This window comes from Megascapheus bottae, chromosome 14, assembly GCF_031878675.1.
Source record: "Megascapheus bottae isolate mThoBot1 chromosome 14, mThoBot2.hap1, whole genome shotgun sequence".
Classification (NCBI taxonomy): domain Eukaryota; kingdom Metazoa; phylum Chordata; class Mammalia; order Rodentia; family Geomyidae; genus Megascapheus; species Megascapheus bottae.
The window spans coordinates 13,102,613-13,126,813 of NC_143522.1; the positions used below are offsets into that span (position 1 = coordinate 13,102,613).

The 24,201-nt window shown below is 38.1% G+C and overlaps 1 protein-coding gene across 22 annotated transcripts in view; it reads left to right on the plus strand.

The window, feature by feature from the left end:
- The window catches only part of Ttll5 (tubulin tyrosine ligase like 5), a 249,727-nt gene that overhangs the window by 99,027 nt on the left and 126,499 nt on the right, over positions 1-24,201 (plus strand). For 20 of the 22 annotated variants that reach the window (XR_016537574.1, XM_090344520.1, XM_090344522.1 and 17 more), the window contains 8 exons: positions 1,708-1,865; positions 3,448-3,757; positions 6,403-6,523; positions 13,320-13,466; positions 15,102-15,205; positions 16,330-16,457; positions 20,311-20,394; positions 20,927-21,322. Coding sequence is in view for 21 of the 22 variants with exons in the window: in XM_090344520.1 (XP_090200646.1) it covers positions 1,708-1,865; positions 3,448-3,757; positions 6,403-6,523; positions 13,320-13,466; positions 15,102-15,205; positions 16,330-16,457; positions 20,311-20,394; positions 20,927-21,322 (1,448 nt within the window). In the remaining variant the exon portion in view is untranslated. The remainder of the gene's footprint in view (positions 1-1,707; positions 1,866-3,447; positions 3,758-6,402; positions 6,524-13,319; positions 13,467-15,101; positions 15,206-16,329; positions 16,458-20,310; positions 20,395-20,926; positions 21,323-24,201) is intronic. The other 2 variants (XM_090344531.1, XM_090344532.1) reach the window with 1 other exon arrangement.

Below are 24,201 nucleotides of genomic sequence, written 5' to 3' on the forward strand. Positions count from 1 at the left end.
TCTCAGTCAGCCCCATGCTGTGTGTCTATTCATGTATCTTCAGCTTTTCTTCCCATCTCAACCTGTCAGCTCTGAATTTAATATTATAAACATTTAAAGCATACTAACTTATAATTAATACCAATAAAATAGGTGCAAAGATATTCTTTTCTCATATCCCTGTATTTCAGTTATCCATTCAAGTCTTTCAAACATCTTTCTTACTGAATAGCAAAAGACTTTTAATTCCCACTTTTTTGTGTACTTAAACATATGAATACTTGCTGGGTACTGGTGGCTCACACCTTTAATCCTAGCCTCTCGGGTGGCTGAGATCTGAGTATTTCGGTTTAAAGCTAGGCCAGAAAAGTCCATGAGACTCACTCCCAGTTAAGCACCAAAAAAGCCAGAAATGAAACTGTTGTTAATGGTAGAGTGCTAGCCCTTATTTAAAAAAGGAAAAAAAAAGGCACTTGTGGCTCATGCCTATAATCCTAGCTACTTAGGAGGCTGAGATCTGAAGATTACAGTTCAAAGCCAGCCTGGGGCACAAAAGTATATGAAACTCTTATCTCGAGTTAACCACCAGAAAACCGGAAGTGGTGCTGTGATTCAAGTGGTAGAGAGCTAGCCTTGAGCTGCAGAGCTGAGGGAAAGACCCCAGGCCCAGAGTTCAAGCTCTATGACCAATGTGGGAGGGGGGAAGTGCCTAGGGTCAGTGTCCAGGCCCTGAGTTCAAGCCCCATGGCTGGACCACACATACACACACACTGAAAACTATATTGCAGACATTTTTGCTGAAAATTTTCTGAAAGAATAGTTTCTTCATTCAGTTTTGCTGTAAACTAAAAATATGCCCTGTTGAAATGCTTTCTGATATGTTTGATAAGACTAAACATAAAGCTTAAAATAGCATTAACCAAGGGCCCGGGAGTGTGGCCTCATGGTAGAGTGCTTACCTAGTATGCACAAAGACCTGGGTTTGATTCCCTGGTACCATATGCATAGGAAAAGGTAGAAGTGGTGCTGAGGCTCAAGTGGTAGAGTGTAGAGTTCTAGCCTTGAGAAAGCCCAAGGATAGTGCTTAGGCCCTGATTCAAGCCTGGGACTGGTAGGATAAAAAAAAAATCACTACCAACACACCTTTGTCCACATTTAACAATTCCGGCCATGTAGCCGGAATGCTGGTGGCTTATGCCTTTAATCCTAGCTACTCAGGAGGCTGAGATCTGAGGATCATGTTTCAATGCTGGCCCAGACATGGACACTAAAGTTTGGGAGAGTTTTATCTTCAATTAACCACTAGAAAACTACTCAAATGTTAGAGCACCAGCTTTGAGCAGAAGATCTCAGGGACAACTCCCAGGTACAGAATTCAAGCCCCATGACCAACCAAAAAAAAAAAAAAAAAAAAGCAAGCAAACCCAACAATGACAATGTTACCATTATTTCCCCTTCACAAGGTATTAGATAGGGCTGTAGTAAATTAAGAGCCAGTATTACTGAAAGTTTTAAGGTACTTTGTGTGTGTGTGTGTGTGTGTGTGTGTGTGTGTGTGTGTGTGTGTGTGTGTGTTCTGTTAATGGAGCTTTAATATAAATTCTAGTATTTTCCTTTACCTTTCAACCCCTTTAGCGCTCACCAGTATGTCATCCTTCCAGATTCTATGAAGCTTAGCCTTGGAATAAAGAATGAAAGACTGTAACTGTCATGCTATTTTTCCCCTAGGACGATTGCTGATGGAGCACCAGAACTGAAGGTAGAGAGCATGAATTCAAAGGCCACGCTGCATGCCGCTCTTTATGAGAGGAAGCTTCTGTCTCTGGAGGTGCGAAAACGTAGACGACGGAGTGGCAGAATGAGGGCAATAAGGCCAAAATACCCAGGTACCTGCTAGAGAGCTTTCTCCAAACTACATCATCTTCTAGGTCCCACCTTTCCAAGTCAACCAGCTTCTTGCTTAATCTCATCTGAAGTTTTCTGATTACATATGCTTATTTTCTGAAACTTAATTTCAGAAGGAAAGTGTTTTAAAATCCTCCATTCCATATCATTTTATTGAATCACACACATTTTGTTTCTGGCTCTTATTTTTCCATTATAGAAATACTTGATAATTGAGAAGTAATATTAGTCTGAGTTCAGTAAAATCCTGAGCAGTACTATGAGGGTTTTGATGATTTAGGTAAGTTCAGATCATCCTTTGAAATTACTGAATGGCCTATATATAATAAAAGGGAATTTCTTTTTCTCCCATACTCTCTTGTATTGAGCTCTGTCTCCCTCTTTCTCTCTCCTGCTTTCTCTCTTTCTCTCCCCTTCTCCTTCTCTCCCTTCCCTCTCCATCTTATTTGTTGTGGGCTTGAACTCAGGGTCTCGGTGCACTGAGGCACACCTCTATTTCCATCACATGTACGTGTGTGTGTGTGTGTGTGTGTGTGTGTGTGTCCGTGTCCACATGTGTGTGCGTGCTGGTCTTGGGGCTTGAACTCCAGCTCTGGATGCTGTCTGTCTTTGAGCTTTTTTTTTCCCCCAACAAGATCTGGGGCTTGAACTCAGGGCCTAAGCACTGTTGTTGGGCTTTTTTCCTTAATGCTAATGCTCTGCCACTTGAACCACAGCACCACTATGCTTTTCTAAGTATTTGATACTGAGGAATCGAATCTGGGTCTTCCTGCATGCTGGGCAAGCACTCTACCACTAGGCCAAATTCCTGGCCCCTGTCCTTGAGCTTTTCTGCATAAGCTAGTGTTCCACTTGAGTCATAGTTCTATTATTGGCTGTGTATATGTATGTATATGTGCGTGTGCACATGCATGTGCCTGAGCATGCTTAATTGGACTTTCCCACCTTGGCTGGCTTCAAACTTCAGTCATCAGATCTCAGCCTTCTAAATAACTAGGATTATAGGCATGAGCCACCAGCATCTGGCAGCTTAGTTTATTTTTGACTGACCCATAGATTGACTTCCTTCCCCTAACTTTTCTGTCCCTGTTTCTCTCCTTCATATCGTGCCTGTGTCAGGCAACATAAGCACTGGGGTTTCATTAGTGAAAAAGCAGTAGGGTTCCTGTTCTTAAAGAACTTGCAAGACAATGGAGTTTTGAGAAAGCAATGAAAGATATTCCCCTGTTCTTTGTATTTCCTTGAAGGATGCTTTTCTGAAAACCAGTACTATGTACTTAGTCAAGTGTATTTTGGGGGTAGGGTAAGGAGTAGGGGGTTGTCTTAAGTTGTAAGAAAGCCATTGGGTATGAAGAAAAACATCAGCAAATGAAAACCATTCATTGTTTCTTGGTTTTCTTCGAGTATTGCAAAATTAGAGTGGCATATGATGGCTATTATTTTTTTATCTTGTTCAGGTTTTGGTTTAGAAGTGGGTTTTTATTGACGAGACAAAAGGAAGGTATTGGGAGAGAGGAAAATTTAATCCTTTTTTCAGCAACATTAGTGATTCTTCGCATTTAGTGATTACCCAACCAGCTGAAATGAATGTTAAAACCGAGACAGAGAGTGAAGAGGAGGAAGAAGTTACATTAGACAATGAAGACGAAGAACAGGAAGCTTCCCAAGAGGAGTCTTCAAGTTCTCTTGGAGAAAATCAAGACAAACACTTACCTTCCTCACTGACTGTTATGATAGAAAACTCACCTAAAGATAATTCTGTGCCAGTTCCTGAGTGGGAGGATAAAACCGAACAGTGCTGCAAAATTGAGACTCAGGAGCCAGAATCTAAGTTTAATCTGATGCAGATTCTGCAAAATAATGGAAATCTAAGGTAAGTACCTTTTGTTATAATAATAGTAGTAGTTAATGATAACAGCAAACTTTTCCTTTGTACCAGCTACGGGTTTAATGGTTTTATAGTCCTGTTTCATTTAATATTACGTACCATGACCTTCATAAAATATATAAAGACTAAGTCTTACAATGAGAGAACAGATGACATTAGAGAATGTGGTGGTAAAACTTCAGGTTTGGACAGTGTTGTTGACAATGAGAATGTCTACTAGTGAGTTTAGTCAGCATACTTGGGCTCTGATCTTTTTAGTGCTATGACTGTTTATCTCATCATAGACAAAGGCTTTTTGTTTTCTTACACTTGTTAGACAAGCACTCTGCCACTTCAGCTTATGCCTCAGTCCTTTTTATTTGCTTTTCATATAATATTCTAGGCTTTTGCCCCAGATAGCCTCAGACTGTGATCATTCTGCCTCCCAAATAATTGGATTAAAAGAGTATACTATCATCCACTTAACTTGTTTTTGAGATGAGGTCTTGCTGACTTTGGCCTAAGTCTGCCTCTTGAGTGAAAGCTATTATAGGAGTGTACCACTGCTCTGGGCTCCACAAGTCAAAGACTTCTCTAGGCCTCAGTTTCTGTTTTTGTTAAGCTGAAGATACGGGTTAGACAAGGATTTTTAAATTCCTTTCTAAAAGGGAAAAGACTCCCAGTGTATTGAAATTTGAAAACCACTGGACTGTATTCTGATCACTTTTTCACTAATAATTCTCTTTAGTTGTAAGAGACACAGAATAATTTCATCACAAACCTTAGGGATCTCAGTGTCATTGTCTTGGCTGAGGTTACCTTGTCCTATGGAGCACCTCAGTGGCTACAGTATAGTTTTGGGGAAGCATCAGGGCTATGTCTCCATTGCAGACACAGCCTCCTTTTTGTATACTTCACATATTGAGCATGTACACCCGTTTGTTTTTGTTTTTTTGTTTTGTTTTGTTTTTAGTAAGTTGCCTTGATTTAAATCATTGTGGTTTACATTCTTTCATGTTTTGACTTACTAGTTGCAAATGACTTAGCCAGCTAAACAATCTCAGTGATAACATTGCCAGAATCATTTTGGTAAGATTTATAGGCTGGAGGTGAGGCGCAGTGGTAAAGCACCTGCCTGGCAGGCACAGGGCCCTGAGTTTTAACCCCAGTATTGAGAACAAATTAGAAAATAAGTCATTTTTTAAGTTGATTTGCTTCAAAACAATGAAATCCTAACTTAATGAGTAGTTATCTCCTTCCCAATGACCTTCATGTTCAAATATAAGAGGACTAATCAGTACACTTGGGTATTCTATGTTTGATGATGTTTAAAGCATACTATTCATGCTCATTACATTGCAAATGAATTTGTTGATCAAAGTGCAAGATTTTTAAAAATTATTTTGAATTGAAAATACTCTGTTACGATTAAAACTTGTAGATTCCCACAAGTTTTTGAGAGGAAAGTAATGTACGTTTTAGTGAAGCAAAAATATAGCTACTGTCTTTGCTGAAGGCATTTGGAAATATAAATTTATTGGTTAGAACTCATGCTGCTGTAAGTTGTCCTTATTAGCATGAAGATCTAGCCTTATTTATAGTTCATGTTCTGAACTTGTGAGTTCACTGTTACGAGTGAAAACTGAAGATCCAGTGGACTCTCAGCTTGACTCTCCTGTCCCCTGGACCTCTAGCACACATAGGCCATGTAGTCTTGGCCCTGCTGAGATTTCCACTTTGAGACAAATCCTTCCTGTGAACCTTAGGGATCATGAGTAGAAACTGTTCAGTGATTGCATGTATGAGGATTGTAAACAAAGTTCATGTTGGGCCCTAATCTGCACTGATGTAATTTTGGCCACAGTGTCAGAAGGCCGATCAGCTGAAGTAACTAAAATCTTGCCTGAAAGAAAACAGATCTGCCACAATTAGTAGCTGTAGTTAAATCTATCAGTATGTCTCATATCTCTATAGTTCACTGTAGCTTGATCAGATTTCCTTGTTTGCATCCAGGATCACCAGACAGAAAAATGTCAAGATTCTTCAGTGATGTCGTTGTGATGCTTTTCACTTTATTTCTTTTTCCTTCTTCACATCTGGGCTCATCCTGGCCTATTGGTTCATCTATGCCAAACTCTTTTGGACCTCATTCATTTGTTCTGGGCTCCGACCACTCCTGTCTTGTAGTTGAAAAATGCATGACTTTAAACTTTGATTTCAAATGTTTTTTGGTAGAATTTATCTATTTCCTGTTTCAGAGGCTATTGAACATTATAAATGTTAGTTGCCTAGCAAAATCCATACTTCTGTACTACCTCATAAGTATATCCTGAAGTGCATTGAGTGCACAATCCGCTTGTCTCATTACTATAGAGATTTTGGTGAAAACTTATGTCCAATGTCCTAAGAAAGATGTTAAAAAGGTCAAAACAATATGTGATGAGCTGGAAATCTAATTCTGTATTTTTTTCCATGCTAATAATGATAAAATCAAAAGGACTCTTCATCTTTGATTCTGTTCATGGAAAAAGAATTTTAAACCTGTGTTCTTCGAATATATGGTGACTGCATACTTCCTAGCCTAGGCAAGTACACATTTAGGAGGTTTACCATGCTGTCTCATAACAATATGTTGTTTTGGATTTCTATAGCAGAGTGCAGGCCCGATTAGCATTCTCTGCCTATCTGCAGCATGTGCAAGTTCGCCTGACAAAAGACAATGGAGGTCAAACACTCAGTGCCAGTTGGGCTGCCAAAGAGGATGAACAGATGGTGAGACTGTTTGTTGGAACTTGGGACTTGTCCTTTTTCTTTCTCTCCCCTTTTCTCTGCCCTCCTGTCTCATTTCTATTAAACAGCAGTATATTGTCTTATGAAAAAATTATTGCATAATAAAGTTTTTAGGTTTCCCTCACTTTCATGTGATATGAGGCAAATCTTTGCTCTGAAACTGTGTTTATTATACTGTGTAGTGAGGACATTGATTTATTCCATTCTGAAATGGAAATTGATTGCTCATTGGATAAGCCCTTTGCAAAACCCTGGAGAACAGTAACGATATATGGCCTTTTCTGAAGCAACCTCTCATTGTGTTAATTCTAAGGGTGGCATTTTAAGATGGGGAAACAAGGGCTGAGATGCACAGTCCTTTATTCATTTCTGTGTATGGTAGAACTGGAGCTTTGAATCCAGATGTTACAACTGTACATCACTTACTCTTCAATTGTTTATGTCCTGCAGAGTTACTTTAACACTCTGAAAGTCAGAACCATGTCATAGACCCTTTCAGATGTAGCATCTTCCAGCTGAACATATTTACTAGTTTTAGTAGAATAAAGTTCTTAGATTATGAAATAAAAATTGTGTGATGATTTTGATTACCAGTCATTTGAACATGTCAAGGATTTAATATTCTGGGATTAGATCACAGTAACAAGGAACTTCAAGCTCTTTGGAAAGGTCAAGGCTTATAGAAAAAAGCCATAGCCTCTACACAGATCTGTCACATAAAAAGGGGCTGGAGAGAATCTTTAATTCTTAGGAAATATGTTTTATCCAACTTCAGGAGTGAGTGTTCTCTTACTTTTTTTTAGTCCTTTACAAGGAAAAGGCAACTCTTTCTGGCTTATTACATATTAATATACATATTACATATTACTTATTACATATATCTGGCTTACAATATGATTGGTTATTCTAGTAAACAACTTTTGGATTTAAAGTAGCCACTACAACCCAGAGATAAAACTGTGTATTTTAACCACCAGTGGAAAATGTTAGCTCTGCTCTTTCCAAGTGGAAAATTCAGACTACCTTTTTGAGAGTCATTTTGTTTGCTCTTCTATGAAGAAATGTTTTAATATAGCAGTTTCAACCACCCTATACTACAGAGAGCAGAGAAGTATAAAATCCAATCCTCCAGTTATGAGGCTGTTCCATTTTTGGGAGAGAAAATTGTCACTAAAAAACAGTGAACTAAAGTCAAATTCAAGAAGAATAAAATGTAGCTTAAAAGAAAAAAACCCACTGCAAGTGTTGGTTTAGAATTCACACAATTTCTGTGAGACATCCTATAAAAAAGATATAGGACTATCACTGCGAAATATGATCTTGAAAGCAGATCTGAAGAGCAAACCCTAAGCATTGCTCAATGTTTGTGGCAGTGTCTTCGTTTATGGGGAAGAGAGGTATAGAGAGCTGCCCTAAGAGATGCTTTATCTCATAACTCACAGAAGGTCCTTAGTTCCATTATTCGAAAGCAGTAGAAACTGGATGGGATAGTGATGAATAACCTCTTCAAGGACCTTTGTCCTTTCTGAAGTGTTTATGTTTTGAATTACGCTTGGTATCTGCTCAGATTTCATATACTTCTGTTTCCATCTTAAGTGAGATATGTTCTTTCTTTTTCTATTTATTTATTTATTTATTTATTTGTTTATTTATTTATTTATTTTCGCCAGTCAGCCCTGGAACTTGAAGTTAGGGCTTGAGTACTGACTGTCCTTGGTCTTTTTGCTCAAGGCTAGTGCTCTGCCACTTGAGCCACAGGCCCACTCCTGGCTTTCTATGTATGTGGTACCAAGGAATCGAATCCAAGTCTTCGTGCATGCTAGGCAAGCACTCTACTACTAGGCCAAATTCCCGGCCCCGAGATGTGTTCTTAACCTTAGTGACTTCCCTCTGTACCCTCCTTTAACCCCAAACTCTAAAAACTCCCTCATCATAGAGTATGGAAAAGTGGCTGTTACCTTCAAAGCTACTGTGGAAGTTTTCTTGTTCTTTGTCACCATATGCTTTAAGTCAGTTGTTTCTTCTGGTGACCTGTATTTTTCATTCCATATTTGTATCTTCATGTTTTCCTTACCAGTGTTTCATAGTTGCCAGAACCTTGTCTGGTTGTGACTTTTTCTGGTCCTGGCCTCTTGGAATCCTTTGACATTGAACTTTTTCTGCCATAGTCTCCATGCATTGTTTTCTTTTAGGTTACCTTACACATTTTTTTCCATATATTTTTTATTGTAATTAATAGAAGGGTTATATTATATTTGCCAGATAGAAGGTGTATTACTTCACATACATTGGTACCCTTTTTCATGTCTTGGTCCCCATTTCCCTCCCCTTACCCCCACCCCTCATCTTGTTTTCCCCCCTTCCCTATCTGATTTCAAATAACTACGCATATATCCAATATATCAGATAACAAGGTGAAATACTGTAACAATATGAAATAACCAAGGGACAGCAAAAGAGATGAGAGATAACATAGTACATTAAGGACAACAATCACTCATTATATGGCTTTTGTTTCTATATCCTAGAGGTCCTTTCATTTAGCATCATACTGTATGGCCTTATATATCTAGGTTTTGCTCTATTGCCCAAGGTTTCTACTGATTATGACAAATGAGGGAAACCATTGAGCCTATGTTCCTTTGAGTCTGGCTTACTTCTCTTAATATGATTTTTTCTAGGTCTTTCCATATCCTAACAAATGGGGATATGTCATTCTTTCTGACAGCAGCATAGAATTCCATTGTGTACAAATACCACATCTTGTTGATCCACTCATCCACTGAGGGACATCTGGGTTGGTTCCATATCTTTGCTATGGTAAATAGTGCTGCAGTGAACATTGTTGTGCTAGTGGATTTAGTATGTCCTTGTTTCTGGACAATTGGGTAAATGCCTAGTAGTGGAATTGCTGGGTCATAGGGGAGCTCTATGTTTAGTCTTTTGAGGAACTGCCATATTGCTTTCCATAGTGGTTGAATGAGTTTGCACTCCCACCAACAGTGTAATAGTGATCCCTCCTGGCCATATCCCCTTCAGCATCTGTTGTTATTAGTTTTCTTGATCCTGACCATTTTAACTGGAGTGAGGTGGAATCTTAGAGTTGTTTTGATTTGCATTTCTTTTATGACCAGAGATGTTAAGCATTTCTTCATGTGTCTATAAGCTATTTTTATTTCTTCTTCAGAGAAGACTCCCTTTAAGTCTTTGGCCCATCTTTTAATGGGATGGTTGTTACTTTGGAGATTAGTTTCGGAGTGATTCAATTTTTTTGAGCTATTGATATATTTTAGATATGAGGCCTTTGTCTGTTGTATGGTTGGTGAAGATCTTCTCCCACTCTGTAGGATTTCTAGTTAATTTCCTAGCTATGTCTTTTGCCATACAGAAGCTCCGCAGTTTAATGCAGTCCCACTTATCCATACTTTTCCTGATTTGTTTTGTTTCTTGGTCCTTATCAAGAAAGTTTCGACCTGTGCCAAGGAGACCTAGTGTAACTCCTATTCTTTCTTGTAAAGTTTTCAGTGTATTTGCTTTTACCTCGAGGTCTTTGATCCATTTGGAGTTAATCCTGGTGCACGTTGACAAAGAAGGATCCAATTTTAGTTTTCTGCAGGTGCTTAACCAGTTCTGTCAGCACCACTTGTTGAAGAGGCTGTCTTTCTTTCATTCTATTTTTTTTGGCTCCCTTATGAAAGATTAGGTGGTCATAGGTTTGTGGGTTAATATCTGGGTCCTCAGTTCTATTCCATTGGTCTTCAGGCCTATTCTTTCTCTCATTTTCAAATGGGGAGAACAAGAAACTCAAGAAAAACGGCAAATCAAGGAATAGCATCTCCTACCCAATATAAACAGGTAATGGAGCAGTCAACAACAAAACTAGAGGAGAGTCCTGTAGATGTTATACAAATGCAGTTAATTAACATGATTAATGAAGTTTGAAAACATATAGAAAGATGGTACATGAGGAAGCCATATCTAAATGAGATGAAACCATAAAGATGATACATGAACGTGAGGAAGCCATAAAGGAGGCCATAATAAAGGATATACAAAGAAAAATGGACGAATTCATAGAATCCACAAACAAAAAGCTGATTGAACTCTAACAAATGTCCAATGAGAGTAAAGCTGCTGAGCTAACCACTCAAATAGAAATCAAGGAGTTAAAGAAGTCCATACACAATCTAAAACAAGAGATGCAAGACATCAAAAATGGGCAGTTAGTAGGAAGGGAGACGAAGAATAAAGTAGAAAGTATTGATAGCAGATTAGACAATGCAGAAGAAAGAATCTCTGGGGTTGAAGATAACTTAGTTGTTATCTAGGAAATATGAGAAAATGCTTCAGGAAGTCCAAGATACAATTAAGAAACTTAATTTAAGGCTATTCAGTATTGAAGAAGACCTGGAGAGAAAGGTCAGTGGTATTGGAAATATACTTCAGGGAATCATCTCAGAGAACTTCCCAAATTTCCAGAAGGGCAGGCCCATCCAGATACAGGAAGCTTTTAGAACCCCAAACAGACCTGACCATAAAAGGACATCCCACTGCCACATTACAGTCTGTACAGAGTCAATAGAGACCAAAGAAAGGATCCTAAAAGCAGCCAGGGAGACGAGAACAATCACCTACAAAGAAAAACCAATCAGAATAACCAAATTTCCCAGCAGAGACCATGCAAGCAAGAAGAGATTGGAAGGATATATGTCATGCCCTTAAGACAAATAACTACCACCCAAGAATACTGTACCCAGCTAAAGCTCTCATTCATAACTGAGGGAATAAAAACCTTCCATTCCAAGGAAAAGTTGCAACATTACATAGCAACCAAACCAGCATTACAGAAAATTCTCAAAGATATTCTACACATTGAAAACCAACACAAATGTGATACTGACAAAGAAATGGCACCTAAAAATCATACCAGCTAAATACCGCAAGAGCTGTCAAGCCACTGGCTCTAACAAAAGCTTTTTAAAATGGCAGGAACTAGCAAATATTTTTCAATTCTAACTCTCAGTATCAATGGATTTAACTCTCCATTTAAACAGCTTAAACTGTCTAGTTGAATCAAAAAGCAAGATCCATCGTTCTGCTGTCTTCAAGAGACACATCTTGCCCAGGAAAAGAAACATTTTTGAAAGTGAGAGGTTGGAATAAAGTTTATCAAACCAATTGCCCCCATAAACGGCCGTCCTCGTATCAGATAAAATAGACTTCAAACTAAAATTAGTGAGAAAAGACAAAGAAGGTTATTACATACTAATAAAGTGATCTCTCCTCCAGGAGGACATAACCATCCTAAATATCTACCTTACATATTTTTTGAAGCACAATCTCAGGATTTATTCCAGGCTGGTCTTGAACTGGGTATCTTCTGAATTCAACCTCCTAAATCCTAGGATTATTAGCATACAACATTACATTTACTTCTGCACTCCTATCAGCTCTAGTGATTTAATCTCTCCTAGTTTAAGCTTCCACTACTTGTTTTTTTTAAATATATTTTTTGTTGTAATTAATAGAAGGGTTACATTATATTCACCAGATAGAAGGTGCATTACTTCACAAACATTGATACCCTTGTCATGTTTTTGTCCCCATTTCCCTCCCCCCCAACTCCTCCCTTCATCTTGTTTTCCCCCTTCCTATCCTATTTCAAGTAAACATATATACAATATATCAGATAACAAGGTAAAATACTGTAACAATATGAGATGAGAAATGACATACTACATTAAGAACAACAATCACACATTATATGGCTCTTGTTTCTATATCCTGGAGGTCTTTTCATTTAGCCTCATCCTATATGGCCTTATGTATCTAGGTTTTACCGTATTGTAAACCTCTGCTAGGAGAGTCCAAGGTTTCTACTGATTATGACAAATGAAGGAAACCATTGAGCCTATGCATCTTTGAGTCTGGCTTACTTCACAATGTGATTTTTTTTTAAGTCTTTCCATTTCCTTACAAATGGGGCCATGGTGTTCTTTCTGCTGGCAGTATAGAATTCCATTGTATATAAATACCACATCTCGTTGATCCAGTCATCAACTGGGTTGGTTCCATGTCTTTGCTATTGTAAATAGTGCTGCAATGAACATAGTTGTACTAGTGGGTTTAGTATATGTCCTTGTTTCTGGATGATTGGGTAAATGCCAAATAGTAGAATTGCTGTGTGGGCAGGAGGAATCCCTACTACACTGCTGGTGGGAGTATAAACTCGTTCCTCCACTATGGAAACAGTAAGGAAGTTCCACTACTTTGAATGCTACTTTCCTAGATTGCCTTACTAGAAGCAGTATCTTCTGATTTGTACATTTGTACATGTATTATAGTACTTCTTTTTTTTTTGTTGTTCCAGTCCTGGGACTTGAACTCTGTGCCTGGGCACTGTTCCTTAGTTTTCTCAAGGCTAGTGCTCTGCCACAGCACCATTTCTGGCTTTTTCTGAGTACATGATACCATGGAATTAAACCTAGGGCTTCATGCACTCTACCAATAGGCCAAACTCCTGGTACTTTATAACTATTTATTCTATAGTTATGTATACATATTAGACTTCAACTTCCTGATTGACAGAAGGAAAGAATAAAATTTTGTTGCTCTTTTTTTTCTTATCCTTATGCCTGACATGATTGCTTCTTGGTCCTGTTCATCAGAATGTGTAATATACATCTTCTCACATTTCTGTTGTCCAGTCCTTTATAGCTTGCCTTCCGGTGTTTAGCCCAATCCTTACTTTTTAATTCAATGGCTTTTTAACTTACAGGAGTTGGTAGTTCGTTTTCTCAAGCGAGCATCAAGTAACCTCCAACATTCACTGAGGATGATACTACCTAGTCGACGATTAGCACTTCTGGAACGCAGAAGAATCCTTGCTCACCAATTAGGTGACTTTATCCTTGTGTACAACAAGGTAAATTGTTTGTCTGATAGTCTTGTACATTGGGTTCAACATATTGTCAGAAACATGCTGGACCCCTCTGTACAGTTTTTATTTTCTGGTAGGTAGTACTGTCCTTTCTGTTTTGTTGTCAGTGTTGATGGGAGCTCACACCTTAACCTGCAAGCTGAAAAATGATTACTTCTAAGAGTCCAGTGACCATAGTTCTTACCAAAGGCATATTTTCTTTAAGTTCTATTGTGTGTGGAATGAAAATTGTCTCCGTATGGACATATATTATTGTGCCTCTAAACAACGGAGAACTGACTATTTGAGAGTGACCTTGAACTATGAATTTAATATGATTTTTTTTTTGGTAGATCATGGGGCTTAAACTCTGGGCCTGGGTGCTGTCCCCAAGCTCTTCAGCTCAAGGCTAGCATTCTACCACTTGAGCCACAGTGCCACTTCCAGTTTTCTGATGGTTCATTGGAGATAAGAGTCTCACAGACTTTAATGCCTGGGCTGGCTTTGAACCACAAGCCTTCGATTTCAGCCTCCTGAGTAACTAGGATTATAGGCATAAGCCACTAGTGCCTGGCAAATACGATTTTTTTAGAGACTTTTTTTTATAGAGAAATAATTATACAGTCAAGGCTAGTAGGAAATACACTAATAAAAATTATTGTGAAGGGGGGTGGATGGTGGGTGGGGGGGAGGGTAATGGGTACCAAGACATGTGAAAGGGTATCAATGTATGTGAATTAATGCACCTTCTATCTGGCAAATATCATGTAAAAAAGATAAAAAAAGATAAAAAATAATAAAATAAAATTATTGTGAAGTGTCTTAAGACCATGTATGTCAAATGTGTTAAATATTTGAGGGCTGCCAGGTAGCAGTGGCTCATCCCTGACTAAAGGCCTAGCTATTCAGAAGGTGAGAACTGAGGATCATGGTTTGAAATCAGTTCAGGCAGAAAACTATGTGAGACCCCTAGTCTTCAATTAATCACCAAAAAGCCAGAAATGGAGGTATGTCTCAAGTGGTAGAACACCAGCCTTGAGCAAAAATTCGAGGCCCTGAGTTTAAAAAAATGTAAAGAAGAATTTACAGTCATTTCAAAAGGAAAGATCAGGCCTTGAAATTTAAATAGCATGAAAACATTATATGAAATATTTAGAATGCCATATCATACCATATCAATAATTTTCTCCAGATCTGTTGAGACTTTTCTTATGCCTCACATAAGAATTTGTTCCATTTGGAAGCTGCTATAAGATAGTCTCCCGAAACTTATCTCTCCTCTACTAATCATACAAAATATTGTCACTCTTGTCCTACAATACTGTTAGAGCTGCAATATAAGCACAGATGTTACTAAGTGACTATAAAAAGCTTTTTCCTCAATGGGCTGCGCAAGTAGAAAGTAAAACAGTGATAAAAATTTACATTTACTCTTCAGCTGTTACTTGGACCTTTCAAAACATTTCATGAAATAATGGCCAGTAGTAATATATCTAATTTATAGTTGGCAGAGTACATGGAAGAATTAAATGTTTTTACTGTAAGAACCAATTAACCCTAGGGTAATGAAAACATGATGAACTGAGCATTTACCAGGAGTCAGTTTTATCTTGTTTTTCTGTGGGCTTGGGCATTAAATAGGAAACAGAACAGATGGCTGAAAACAAATCAAAGAAGAAATTTGAAGAAGAAGAAGAAGATGGAGTGAATGCAGAAAACTTTCAAGACTTCATCACACAAGCCAGGTAGAAGAAGACATTATTGATTGCTTTGTCTTTCATTCTGCTTACTGAATGTCCCACGTTTCCTTTTTTTGACACATGGATATGAATGAAATCATTCTCAGAAGGAGGGAAAGTTTCGTAGGCTTGGCCTGTCCATATCTCAGCTAGTTATATTGCTGTTGTCATGGCTTCAGTTATCAAAACACTGCTGCTGGGTGTCTGGGCTGTCATTCTAGACAGTTGTCAAAGTATACAATACTTGAAGTACTGTGGGACCTTTTGGAAATTTGAGGTTAGAAGCTTTTATTGTTTATTGAATTTATCCCTGACCCAACAATGCTGTGGAGATGACCAAATTTTGCCTAGATTTAGTGGGCTAAGGAATTGGCAATCTCTTAACACTGTGAGGATTACACCTAATTTATATAAACAAGTCCATGCCTAGGGTTAATCTTGAGGAATTGAAAATCTCCATATTTAACTCTTTTCATACAAGTGAGCCAAGACATTTTGTTCATTAAAATGGTATTTCCAAAGAAAGAAATGACAAAAGACAATTTTAGGTTTTTGTAAAATCTTTTTTTTGTTTGTTTTGCTAGTCCTGGCGCTTGACCTCAGGGCATGAGCACTGTCCTTGGGCTTTCTCAAGGCTAGAGCTCTACCACTTGAGCCACAGCACCATTTCTGGCTTTTTCTATGTATATAGTACCGAGGAATTGAACCTGGGTCTTTGTGATTGCTAGGCAGGCACTCTACCACTAGGCTAAACTCCTGGCCCCTGCAAAATCTTTTTATAAGAAGAATTGTGAAAAATCACTAAGATAAAATAAAAGATAAGGCAACTGTGAACCCTAGGAAATAGACTTCCATTGTCAAAGTCATAGTGAGGAGTGTAGGACATCAGCTGTTTGTTCATTATTTGTGAGGTTAGGCAGCAGTGTTTCAGGAACAAACACAGCATGGTGTATAATGCCATGTATAGATTCTACAGCCACCCCCTTGTATACTTAATCCACAGAAAACAGATGCATCCTTTTATAGGAGTTCATTTTTCCTTTCTTTTGATTACTGTGTTTCCATAATAAAATCTAGTAGATTTTTCCAGAACAACTTTCCCTGCTGACTGCTTTTTCTTTTCATTTCAGTGAGGCTGAACTAGAAGAGGTGTTAACTTTTTATACACAAAAAAACAAATCTGCGAGTGTCTTCCTGGGGACTCACTCTAAAAGTTCTAAGAACCGAAATAGTTATTCTGATAGTGGGGCAAAAGGTGGTAAGTATGCCAATTAATTAATGAAAAATAAGAACAGTACCTTGGGTTTGGTTCCCATTGTGGGAAAGAAGGAAGGAATTTGGGGAAAAAAGGAAAAGTGAAGCTGAGCACTGGTGGCTCACAGTCTAATCAACTATTTTTTTGTTTGGGATCTGGAAATAGAGATATGGAGCCAGCTGTGCAGACAGGGAGACTCTTACCTCCAAGTAACCAGCAAAAGGCTGGAAGGATGGGTGTGACTTAAGTGGTACGGTGTCAGCCATGAGCTAAAAATATTAGCCAAGTGAGATTGGGGCCAAGAGTGTGGCTTAGTGGTAGAGTGCTTGCCAATAGCATGCAAGAAGCCAATTCCTTGGTACCACTTACACAGAAAATACTGGAAGTGGTACTGTGGCTCAAGTGATAGACTGCTAGCTTTGAGAAATCTCAAGGATAGTGCCCAAGCCCTGAGTTTGAGCCCCAGGACTGGTTAAAAAAAAAAAAAAAGCCAAGTGAGAGATTGAAGCTCTTGAGTTCAAACCTCAGTTTAAAAAGTGAAAGGTAGTGCGTGCAGAGAAGAGTTAATAATGTGTTGATCGAATACTAAGACTCTAAGGTGGTTAAACTTTGCGGCACAGTGCTGGGACAAGGAAATGGAGAGTGGGGAGCAGTACTTTTTGTCTTAAAAATCAAAGAGATCTAATGGTTTCTTTCCCTATGACTATTAATAGCAGAAATTTGTCAGCATTTGTTAATAACTAATGTCTAGTGAACCCTTAAATATCTGCTGGACATGATCCTGCTTCTCCTAAAAATTATATAGAATGGACACTATTTTGAAACTTCTTTACATAGGAGAAAATGTGAAGGAACTAAGTAACTTGTTCAAGGCCATTCTTTATCACACTAGGATGAACTTTGATTCCCTCTTCAGTCTTCTACCCCTTACCTTTATCTAATCAGATTCCTCAACAACAGTGGCACTGTGGGTGGAACTCTAGATTCTGCAGGGCTGTCCTCCTAGTGAGATGACTGACATTCCTGGTCCTAGACTTCACACGTCATTGGTTTCCCTCAGTCATTGTCTAGAATATGCTCCCCACACACACACTGAGGATTTGGAATTTGGATTTGGAAATTGAGTCTGGATCCAGCTGTCTAGATCGTGTCATTGTGATGTTCTAAATGAATCTTTAGTCAAGTACAGTGGCTCATTCCTGTAATCGTAGCTACCTGGGAGGTCAAAATTGGAAGGATCTCAGTTCAAAATCAACTTTTCCCTCAGAAAAGTCTGAAAGACTCCCTCTCTAGTTAACCAGTGAAAGGCTAGGTTGACAGCATGGTTTAAGTGGTAGAGCACCAGCCAGGAACAAGCAAGCAAAGGGGGAGTACCAGGCCTGGAGTTCAAGCCATGGTACTGACTAAAGGAAAAAGAAATCTTTACTTTAAATGTGAAGTTTATTTAAAACCTCTGTGGAAGTATGTGGGAAGCATAGGTAATAGACATAGTATTTTTTTTTTTTTTTGCCAGTCCTGGATTTAGGCTCAGGGCCTAAGCACAGTCCTTGGGTTTTCTCAAGGCTAGAGCTCTACGACTTGAGCCACAGTGCCACTTCTGGCTTTTTTCTATGTGTATGGTACTGAGGAATTGAATTCAGGTCTTTGTGCATGCTAGGCAAGCATTCTATCACTAGGCCAAACTCCCAGCCCCTAAACATAGTAATTTTGTCAGTATTTTAATCCCTGGATTTGAAAATGGAGCATTCTTCCCTGCTTCCAAGGCTAATATTACCTACTATGGAAATACTGCAACCCATAAAATTGGTTAAGATGTGGAATGAATTCCCCCCTCCCAAAAATAATTGTTTTTTTATTGCTTTGTAGTACTGGGGATTGAATCCAGTACCTAACATATGCTAGACATGGTTTCTGTCCTTGAGCTACACTTCCAGCCCAGTGTTTTAACAAATGATTTTGTCAGCTAATCTGTAAGAGCCCACTAAACTCACTGTATAATTGAATTATTGTCTTCTAGCAGTCCTTCTGAGCCCAGTCTCTCAGACCTTCTCTAGCTTTATATTTATTGATTTGCTCTTTCCTTCTACAAACTTTTACTAAGCCCTTATTATGTGTTGGACACTTGGATAGTTACTGGCAGTACAATGACTGGGACCAACTTCATCCTTGACTTTATAAACTTTGTTGTCCAATAAATGGAATTGGGTTCATGACTACAAGAAGATTAATAGCATCTCTGGAAAGCTCCTGTAATAGTGTTGAGGAAGAGAGGTTGAGGAATTCTTACAGTGAGGCTAGGGTAGAAAAGAATATATGCTTATACAGGCATTCCTACATAACTTCTCCCTCCACAGTTAGTAGAGAAGTCCAAACAATATGTATAGACAACACCATTTGTCCAGATGGATCATTTGAAATTCTAGAGTTCATGTGTTAGCAACTGCCTTTTTATAAGGTCTATTCTGATCTGTACCTATTATGAAAACTAGCAGGACAGAAGGAAGATCTCAAGGAAACAGCATATAATAGTTATACCAAACATGAACAAACAAGTATGATGACAGTATTATCATTGCTGATGACAAGGGTGATGGAGAGATCAGAATAAAAAAAAACAATTGTAAAATGACCCCTTGAGTTCTGTTCTTTTTTGTTAGGTGGAAATATAGTTTGAACTCAGGACCTCATACTTGCTAGACAAGTGCTCTATGCTTGAAATATACCACCAGCTTTTTTTCAAGCTGAGACTCACTTTTTGTCCAGGCCAGCTCAGGAACATGTGGCTAGAATGACCTAGCTGTGCCACCAGCTTTTTATTGGTAAAGTTTTTGTCCAAGCTGGAAATCTCAGCCTTTCAAATAACTAGGATTGGCATTCTCTTAATTTCTTGTATGAACCTTATTTTTTATTAAAGAATTTATTAACATTGATTTTACATCATATTTCAAATGATGTATTTAACAAACAAGTATTCAAGAAAGGAATCTCTATATGAACCTTATTTTCAACAAAGGTTTTGGAAGATATCCCTAAATATATGACTAGCTCTGACTGTTCTGTTTCAAAATCCTGTAGTGGAGAAAACCATATTACTGTGTAAAGTTACTAGAATGATTTTGTTATTGTCTGTGCTAATGGATCTAGCTGAAGTGAAACTGAGGCATAGCCTTTAAGTTATAAGCCATTGTTTGGTATTTAGCTATTATGTTCATGAATAGAGGGGCTTGTTTTTTTGTGTGTTGTGTGGTAGTTCCACTGTTCCATAATGAGAACCCCCAACCAACTTGATCTCATATCCTATTGTAAATTGTCTGACTGCCCTTACTTCCTTTTTCAGGCATGTCCTAGCTTATAAAAAGACCACCAAGGAATGGCTACCCTGGGTTTAAGTATCTTTCTCTGGCTCAGTTACATGGGGCTGGGTTGGGAAAAGCTGGGAATCAGTCAACAGAGTTATTGCTGTAGCCATCATTGGAAGAGTATGGTACAGTGTACAGTGTTTTCTAGCATTGATTTAATACTCTTATTTATTTATTTATTTTTATTTTTTGTCAATCATGGGGCTTGAACGCTGGGCCTGAGCGCTGTTCCTGAGCTCTTCAGCTCAGGGCTACCATCCTACCCCTTGAGCCACAGCTCCATTTCCAGTTTTCTGGTGGTTAATTGGAGATGAATGTCTCATGGATTTTCATGCCCAGGCTGGCTTTGAACCAGGATCCTCACATTTCAGCCTCCTAAGTAACTAGGATTACAGACGTAAGCCACCAGTGCCCAGCTAGTACTCATAATTTTAAGAACATAATTATGTGTAATTTTTATTAGTATGAGAATCTAAGTTCAGTGCTTCTTATTTCAGATCACCCTGAGACAACACAAGAAGTGAAAATAAAGCAGCCCAAACAGCAACAGGTCACAGAAATTCACTCTGATAAACTATCTCGTGAGTGTTTCACACCTACATATATCTGCTACTCTGTGATAAATCTTTAAAAGAAAAAGACTACCAGTCATGCAGTATTATTTCTGAAAAGCATGGAACATACCAAAAGAAGTTTCTTCCTTTTCCCATAGAATTTCCTCTTGACTATTGATAACCTACTTTCCTTCCAAAGATTTTTTCCATTTAGAAATTCTGAGTACTGTCTTTTTTTCCTAGAAGGGTGAGAAGGAGAGGGAGAGGAGTTAGCTGTTGCTTGCAGAAAATTTATAAAGCTTGCCTGCTCTGATTTGTGGAGATATTCCCAGTTTCAGCTCTTAGAATGGACTAAAAATAAAGTTTCTGTTGCCAGGTCATCTCTGGTAGGCAAAATTCATTAAATGCACAATGAATATGAATTGTAGTCTTTATTTTTCATGATTTCTGTTTCATGTTAACATTATTTTGATGTTCTAAAAATGTTTATGTTTTGTAGAGATTATATGTCCTTTTTTCCTAAAATGATCTGTTTTTGTTTTGTTTTTTGTTTTAATAGGATTTACCACTTCAGCAGGAAAAGAGGCTAAATTAGTCTATACCAATTGTTCCTCTGCTTCTTTCTCTGGTCCTGCTACTACTCTTCCACAGAGACTTCCCAGCACCCATTTGTCATCTGTGAAAACCTCTGCCCTCTCACCAGGGCCTGTCCACTTTTCTTTGTCTCAGATTTCTTCAGCTATCCTCAGCATGCCTCACCAGCCAACAGTTTTACCGAACCCAGTCCCTGACAGTGCCTCTCTCTCCATACATCCTGGGACACAGAACCTACCAAGCCCCGCTGGCTTGCCACGCTGTCGATCAGGCAGTTACACCTTTGGCCCTTTTTCCTCTTTCCAAAGTGCTGCACAAATATATAGCCAGAAACTGTCTCGTTCCTCTTCAGCAAAGGCAGGTGAGTGAGAAAATGAAAGGCAGGCTGCACTGTCAGCTCCTTCCTTAGCCACATTAAAAAACAAAAACAAAAACAAAAAACAGTGCCCTCTTCCCCTTGCCTTTTCTTTTAAGAGGTAAGAGACCCATGCTGCATTGTTCTGCTGGGACTAAAGAAGGACTGCATTTTGCCCACTAGCATGCACTCATTGATTCAGAGTAAAACAGAGATTTTTAGACACTCATTTAGGTACTGAAGAGAAACAGAGTCATCCAGTGCCTTTACTTTAGTCAAGGGAATTCCCATCTCAAATAACCGTAGACCTACAAATGTACTAAAGGCATACTTTATTTTTTTTTTCATTATTTTTGGCACCAGACAAATTAGTCTGGTTTTACAACCTGAATAAGTACCCAAAGATTTTTTTTTTCTTTTATTTCTTTTTATTTTTTTTTCCTCCCAGTCATGGGCATGAACTCAGGGCCCAGGTGCTGTCCCTGAGCTCTAATTGCTCAAGGCTAGTGCTCTACCACTTTGAGTCACAGTTCTACTTGCAGTTTTTTTTGTTTTGTTTTGGGTTTTTTTTGTTTTATATTTTGAGTGGTTAATTAGAGATATGAGTCTCATGGGATTTTTCTGCCCAGACTGGCTTTGAACGGTGATCCTCAGATCTTAGCCTCTTGAGTAGCTAAGATGACAGACAGGAGCCACCAACACCTAGCTCAAAGAATTCCTAAATAGAGTATTAATTTCAAATGAAGTAGAGCAGTCAGGTCTCCTCCTCCTCCTCCTCCTCTTCTTCCTCTTCCTCTTCCTCTTCTTCTTCCTCCTCCTCCTCTTCCTCCTCCTTCTTTCTTCTTCTTTGCCACTGAGGATGGAGTCCAAAGCCTCATATGTGCTAGATAAGCACTCTGCCATGTAGTTATGCTCCCAGCCTATTTTAAATGAATAGTTCTATTGAGATATAACCCATATTCATAAAATTTTCCCTTTTAAAGTGTACAGTTAGTGGCTTTTATTCAGAGTTGTACAACCAATACCATTATCTTATTTAGAACATCTTTATTATCTTTGAAAGAAACCTCTTATCTGTTAGCAGGCACTATTTCCTTCTCCTAGCAAGTCCCCACTGACTTGCTTTCTATTTCTATAGATTTGCCTATTCTGGAATTTCATGTAAGTGGTATTGTGAAATAGATGAGTTTGGTGACTGTCTTCTTTCACTTAGAATGTTTTCAAGGCTCTTCATATATACTATACTTTCATCTTCTTTATGGCTAAATAATATTTTACTGTATGGGTATATCATATTTTATCTGCTGGTCAGTTGATGGACATTTGGTTTGTGTCCATTTTTCCCATTGCAAATGGACAAAATATAATGCTGCTATAAGTAGTCATGCATGTTTTTGTGTGGACATATATTTGTGTCATTTTGGGTGTTTGGTTAGAGTGAAATTTCTAGGTCACATTAAGCTGATGGAACTAACAAACTCCAAAGCGGCTACATTGCTGCATCAATGGTTGTGTTTCAGTTTCTCTATATCCTTGTTAATGTTTATTTTTTAATTTTACCCATTTTGAGGTATATAAAATGTGTATGTGTGTATTATTGTTCTAGTGGCTGACGATGTTGTACTTTTGGGCTGTTTGTTGTCTGCTTTGGAGAAAGGTTTACTCAAATTCTTTGCCCAAGTTTAAATCAGAATGTCTTATTTTTGAGTTGTTTTCTGTATATATTCTACATATAAATTCCTTGTTAGATAACTAACTTAGAAACATTTTCTCTTAGTCAATATTGGTTGGCTTTTCACTTTTTTGAAGCATAGCAGTTTTTAAAGTTTGATTAAGTGCAATTTGTCTATTTTTTTCTCTTATTACTTGTATTCTTGGTATCTTTTCTTCTTTTTTTTTTCTTGGTATCTTTTCTACAAAAGAATTCTCTAACCTTAGTCACAAAGATTTCTTTGTACATTTTCTTAATCTAGGTGTTTTATCTATTTTCAGTTTTTATGTATGGTGTGATGTAAGAGTCCAATCTCATTCTTTTACATTTGGATTTTTCAACTGTCAATATATCACTTGTTGAAGAGACTATTATTTCCCCCATTGGATTGTCTTTTACTCTTGTTAAAAATCACTTAACCATTAATGTAAAGGTTTATTTCTGCAATCTCAGTTTCATTCTCATTGCTCTATATGTCCTAAGCCAGTACCACATTATGACACTGTGATACTGTAGCATTATGACAAGTAGTGAATTTACTAAGGATGATACTTCCTACTTCCTCCTTCTCAGGATTGCTTAGGTTGCTCTGGATTTTATGTCTTACAATCAGAATTATAGAAACAGTTGGTCAGATTCTACAAAGAAAGTGAAGGGGGGAAAAGGCAGATGGGGCTTTGGTAGGAATTACAAACAGTCTGCAGACCATTTGGGCAAGTATCTTAATATTGATCAAGTTTTTAAACACTTTAGTAATAAGCATATCAAAGTGAATTAAGATGCTAAGCCTTGCCTTCTAAATAGTCAATCTGTTAACTAATTCCTGATTATCAATGAAGTGTATGTTATAATATGCAGTTTGAGTCAAGAGATTTTAAATGGTCTTCTCTAATTAAAGCCATAAGTAAGAATGTATAAGTGACTGTTGTTCTATGATTATATCTTCTAAAATCAACCATAATCTGTAATGTTCTAGTCTGAATTGTCCTTGTTTAATGTCCCCACTTCCCTATGTTATTACGAAAACTATTAGCTCTTTTGTCCCACTCTTTCCAAGAGAAGACTGGGGAATAAAAGATAGCCAGATCAAAGCCCAGCGCTGGTGGCTCATGCCTATAATCCTAGCTACTCAGAAGGCTAAGATCTGAGGATCATGGATCAAAGCCAGCCTGGG